Source organism: Amphimedon queenslandica, unplaced genomic scaffold, assembly GCF_000090795.2.
Source record: "Amphimedon queenslandica unplaced genomic scaffold, v1.1 AMPQUscaffold_11343, whole genome shotgun sequence".
In the NCBI taxonomy this organism is placed as follows: Eukaryota; Metazoa; Porifera; class Demospongiae; order Haplosclerida; family Niphatidae; genus Amphimedon; species Amphimedon queenslandica.
In genome coordinates, this window is record NW_003548414.1 from 3,312 (window position 1) to 9,242 (window position 5,931).

At 35.6% G+C, this 5,931-nt stretch overlaps 1 protein-coding gene across 1 annotated transcript in view; it reads right to left on the reverse strand.

Annotated features, from left to right (window-relative positions):
• Window positions 1-5,819, reverse strand: part of LOC109589417 (uncharacterized) — a gene marked incomplete at its 3' end in the record, with an annotated part of 8,705 nt that extends 2,886 nt beyond the window's left edge. Inside the window, exons 1-6 of the mRNA XM_020005509.1 lie at window positions 5,504-5,819; window positions 2,129-2,190; window positions 1,907-2,046; window positions 1,666-1,814; window positions 1,468-1,589; window positions 1,277-1,402 (exon numbers count right to left, since the gene is read on the reverse strand). Of these exons, the coding sequence (XP_019861068.1) occupies window positions 1,277-1,402; window positions 1,468-1,589; window positions 1,666-1,814; window positions 1,907-2,046; window positions 2,129-2,190; window positions 5,504-5,654 (750 nt within the window). The remainder of the gene's footprint in view (window positions 1-1,276; window positions 1,403-1,467; window positions 1,590-1,665; window positions 1,815-1,906; window positions 2,047-2,128; window positions 2,191-5,503) is intronic.
• Between the last annotated feature and the right edge of the window lie 112 nt (window positions 5,820-5,931).

A 5,931-nucleotide genomic window follows, 5' to 3' on the forward strand; every position in this document is an offset into this window, starting at 1 on the left:
GGATTTTCATTTCGTATTTTCGTTAGTCGTTCGGAATCCTACTTCATCTTGTTTTTTTTAATTTTTTATGTTCTTGTTTGTGTTGATTTTTTTATAATATTTCGTATTTTAGTTGGTTGTTCGGAATCCTACTTCATCTTGTTTTTTTTTAATTTTTTTATGTTCTTGTTTGTGTTGATTTTTTAAATAATATTTATAGTATTTCTTTAGTTGCAATTGTGATACTTGTTGATTTTACACAAACAATAATTTTCTTTATCATTATTATCATTGTTATAACATTTATGAGAGACAGCATTGAATAGACATGCTGAAGGAATATCAACTATACTGATGACAAGTGAAATTAATACTAGTCTTGACACAAGTCCTTGTTCAAGAATCTGTGAGCTAAGAGTGTCCATCTTCCCTGCTATTCCTGTTCTTCCAGGCTGTTGTCAAGTTCATAACTATTATTGCATATCATAAGTCATAACATTAATTAATTGTTTGTTTTTTAAAATAAAATAAAATAACACACTTGATAAAACAGTAACATGTAAAATCAATACCTTCTTTTAGCTGGAAACCTCCACTAAAGTATTGCAGTAAGCTGATTCCAAGCATAGCTTGGTAAAAAATAAATTGCTTCTTCCAGAGCTGCAGATCTGCATCTGAGCATGCGCGACCACACCCAAATTTTGGAGCACATGGCAAGCTTCTTTAATTAACAAAAATTAATGGCGGCATGTAGCTAAGATGGCTCGATCCAGCAGTCACAGTATCACTTTTTCCTTACTTGAAGAATGATCTGATGGGACATGGACCTGCGCATAGACTGTTGGAGTAGATTGGTGTAAGAATTATCCTTGTAGCACCAACTGATACTGAGATACACACCGACAACTGGATTGACAGGACTTGATGAAGATGATGATGATGAAGATGAAAAAAGGTGGCTGAACAAAACGGCCGATTCACCGATTTTTGACTTTTCGCTTAGACGAGGTCTAGAGCCATGCTAGTGGTACCATTGGAGTCCTCGGGTCAAGATAAGGTCCTCTATAAAGTCTGGTAAGCATAAGAGCTCGTTTTCCCGGTATAGCAAGGCTGCAAAAGTCGTGGCAGCCATTTTGTTTGGGGGTGAATCCTACTTAGTAACGCTACCGCGTTACTAATAGTACAGGGACTTTGGCTCGATTTTTGAGCAACTTCAAAAAATTCATTAAAAATTTATTTTTGATCAGAATCAGCTCAAACTTGATGTATAGCATAAGTACATGTATATGTATCTTACCAGTAGGTATAAGACTCCAGCAGAGAATACTACTGGTATGATTGCCATTGTTGAGAACCGGAAGAAACCTTGAAACACAAGATCCTGTGCCCTCCCTGCACCATCAGCCTTCTCATATCTATACACCTGTAATATATAATAATAATAATAATAAGAATAATAATAATAATAATAATAATAATAATAATAACCTCTAATGCTTTGATGTAGTAATTTTGCAGAACTGGAAACATGAAGAGAGCACTGGCTACAGAGTAAACACAGAAACCAGACAATACAAAAAGAGCAGAATCTTGTTGCAAATAAGTAGTACCTGAAGAGATACAAAGGAATAGAAAGAAAAAGGGAACATAACTAAAAGTAGGGCAGGAAGGACTATGCATACATACCAAGAACAAATCCATAGACAAAGAATATGACAGGTAGATAGAACATCCAGATTAGACTAGCTCTCTTGCTGGCTCTAGCCTCAAGGACAGCAAGCCTTGCAAACCAACTGGCCTGAGGCCTTATCTTCTTGGCCTTCTTTGTATTAATACTATAAATAAACAAATAATAATAATGATCATTATTGTTGTTGTTGTTTATGCTTATATTGTTGTTGTTGTTGTTGTTTATGTTTTTTCTCACTGTGCTGGGTTTGATGAGTGTCTCATCATAGGTAGGTCATTACTGTCGTCTCTGGATAGTGTTGCAATTGATACACTTTCAAAATCAAAGACACGAGCTCTTTTAATGGCCCACTTTATCAGTTCAGGCTCAGACGAGGTCTAACAGTAAGACAGTGCAAAGAGAAGATATGATAACAATATAAAGTAGAAAAGAGATAGGGAAAGGAGGAGGTGTTTTTACCTGATAGTGCTCTAGGATAACTTCTCTCATCCATGGTTTTCCAAGCATGTCCATAATAATATCTATTAGTTACAAATAAATGTATAATACGTAATGTTCTATTACATTCACAAGTTATGGTACCGCTAAGCTATAATGCACTATAAATATCATCATTACAAGTTTACTAAAAAAATTTATTAAAAACTACAACAGCTAAAAAATAATCATACAATTAGTGCAGCAATACAGCAAAAGCAGCTTTGTAATCTATGTAGCAGTTACAGTTCAGTTGATGCTTGCTTGCACAGTAGAGAAAACAGGAGGAACGTTGGGCTCAGCAAATAAATTGTTCCAAGCTTCTAGGAATGAGTTTGCTGTAGAACGTACTCCATTAGATCCAATAAAATCATATGTTTGGGTTTCCTGGACCATTTGTAAAATTTCTTCAAACTGCATTGTCTGTTCACTGGCATTTTGCGACAAGTTCTCAAATATATTCCAAAGACGCGTTGCATCCTTTATGAATGCTAGTGTTTGCCTAACAGAGCCAATCTCTTTGTGAACTTTCTCAGAATCAGCAGTGCAACGTCTTATTGAAGCTTCACAATCATCTATAGACGTTTGACAACTGTCTATTTGAGGCTGCATACCTTGAAAGGAGCTATTAGCAGAACGAAATTTTGCCTCGGTATTGCTAACTTCTCTTCGACGCCAAATTACATTACGTTCAGCATTTTCAACTTTCCCTTGTAGTTCAATTATCACACTTGATAATCCAACAACTAATCCAACAGGTCCCCCAATTATCAATCCAAGAACTGCTCCTCCAACAGCTGAACCAACCCTTGTATTAGTTTCTTTATCCTTTTCTCTTGCCAATTTACTTCGTGCATTACTCAATTCTATTTCAGCATTACTGAGATTTGACCTTTCATTATCTAAGGTATTTTGATAATAATTTTTTACTTGAGACAAGCTATTTTTGTCTGATTCCAGTTTTCTCAAGATATTTTGCTGACGGTTCTTCTCAGACTCATGATTTCCTTTTTCCTTGGTTAAGGACTCATGTTCCATTTGCAGTTCTCTCTCTTTGTCCCTAAACAGACCCTCTTGCTCCTTTGAAAACTTAGACAAACGCTGGCCATCATTCTGCAGAGTCTGCAGTCTCTCTACTGGTATGTTGACAACTGCTCCTCCTTCAGGTGGATTGGTAGTCACATTCCTGTAGATGTCTTGAGCTGTTTCAATGCATGCCCTTGCTATAGGCACTACCTGGTCTACCTGATTGTTACTTTGAGTTGGAGATGCCATTATCTGATTTCCTATTGCACACTTTACGTGTATATGGTTAAAATATATATTTTTATCATGCTCTCCATGTACATTGTACATGATTACAGTTTACAGTGTATGTTCCGGCAAACAATGAATTGCATTAACAAGAATAATAGTCATGGGAAAAATATGCAGGCACACTGACATGACATTACTACTACTAATAATTCTAAATATAGATGTAATGGAAATGACTCTAAAATTAAACCAAATGACAAATTTTATACAAATCACAGTTTATATGGCATGTTCTGGCAAACAATGAATGGCATTAACAAAATAGTAGATAACAGCTGTATATGTAAACAGTGACATGACATAATTCTAAAAATAGAAATAATGACAAGTTTTTATAAAAAGGCTGGCAAGCTGTTTATAGTGTTAAGATTTAGTCTTTTCTGTCTCTCAAGTTTTCTTTCTATTTGTTATGGCGACTGCAAATTTAGAACAAGTGGAGGTAATTGAAAATGAGAAGTATTCACTTCTGTCGGTCCCTGAAGCATCTTCTGCTCTTGTTCGCAAAGAAAGAGAAAATTATGCTGGCAATCTAAATCTTGAAAAATTTGTCAATGCTATGGACCATGTCGGGAAGTTCATAGAAGTTGCATACAATGGGGCCAATGCTGCAGGACCAGAATTTGTTAATCTGCAAATTGAAATACAAAGACTGGGATTTGACATCACTGATCTCTGCAATGAATCATCTGTCGCAATTGAAAAATTTCGAGCAGCTGCTGCAAAGGCTTCCTCTAGGCTAATATCAATTTATCAATTTCTATTGGATGGACACGAAAAAATTGCGATTAAGTCTCTTAATTCATTAGGTAAAATAGCTGACGAAATGGCTAAGATTGCTCATGAGCTGGAAGGAAAATTTAAAAGGCAAGCAGATAAAGTACAAGCAACACAGGAAACCACAAAAAAAGCTGAAGCTGATAAAGCTATAGAAAAAGAAGGAATAGAAAAGGAGTGTGAAACAGTGCAACAGGAAAAAGAAGATTATGAAACACTAGTAGACAAGTACTATAAGCTAGCAGAGGAAGCAAGGGAAGAGAGGAAGAAGTATGAAAAAATGGAAGAACAAGAGTTAAAGAATAAGGGTAATGTACTCGTTAAGTGTTTTAGCTTGGCTGTATCGGTTGTTCCTTGGGCTGGTGATGCAGTTAGTAGAATGAATGAGCAAGATTCAAAAGAATTGATAGAAAAGGGCAAGCGGCTGAGGGAAATAGTCGAAGCGAAAAATAAAACTGAACAAGAAGTGGAAAAACTCTACTGGGAAAATTTACAAAAAAGGTCTGAATTTACTGCAAAATTACAGGACTTAAAGGATAAGTGGAAATTGACTAAAGTTGCACAAGAGGCATTGCATGAGGTTGTACAAGCTCTATGTCAACTGGCCCTCATTATGAAAGAGGCTGCAAAATTTTGGGCTTACATTAAGGATCACTGCAAGCAAATGGCCACAACAGAAATTATGGAAACCATTGAAGACTATACCTCCACCACTACAGATAAAGAGGAAAGGAAAGCGCTTTGGAACAGTCCAGGATTTGTAACATTAGGAGTATCATATCATGCAGGATGGATATCTCTACGAGATGTATGTGAAAATTACAGAAGAAAATTGGAAGTATTACGCTCTGGACTATATGGATTTATAGCAGATAATCCAACTTATGAGCAATCACTAGAACGCTTACCAGAACTGTCCAAGGAGTTTACTGATTTAATAGAACAAGGAAAGAAAAGCATTGAAGACAAAAGGAAAAAGAAAGAACAACAGAAAACGGAATAACTAATATGAATGTAGCTATATGTAGTTTTCTTGCCTATAGCTACAGATTTGTCTTCTATTTTGCTATTTTCTGCTGTTTTAGCCACATAATATGCTGCTTTTATCGTTATTGCTAAATCACATGCAATATACTGCTAATGACTGTACGTACATCAATAGAAAATTATTGCTGCTTATTGCTTACTTAAAAAAATTTAAGTGGGCATCAATCAAAGTTGCATGCGATTATTGAATAAAAAAAATTATATTATTCCTATCCTTACCTGCTGGATTGTGTTCCTCCAGCTGAGGCATCAGCAGACCACGATTGAGGTACTTATTCATGAGAGCCTCAACAAAGAAACTGTAAGCTTTCTGAGGTACTCCGTGATAAGCAACCTTCCCATCACTGAGGAGAATGAGCTTGTGAAACATGTAAAATATCTCAAATCGAGGCTGATGGATGGTAAGGACAACCGTCCTATTGGAGTATGCCAACTCATTCAAATGACTGAGTAATTCAATAGATGAAGTAGCATCCAAACCTGCAGAATGAGATGAATGAAAGTAAAAATGAATATCAATGGTAAAGGGTGTGTCAATGAGCACATAGTGAAATGAATTTCATTATTATCATCTTGTTATTATTATTATTATTATTATTATTATTATAAATTGTTGATATTTTAGTAACATGCCTAGAGGGGAAATG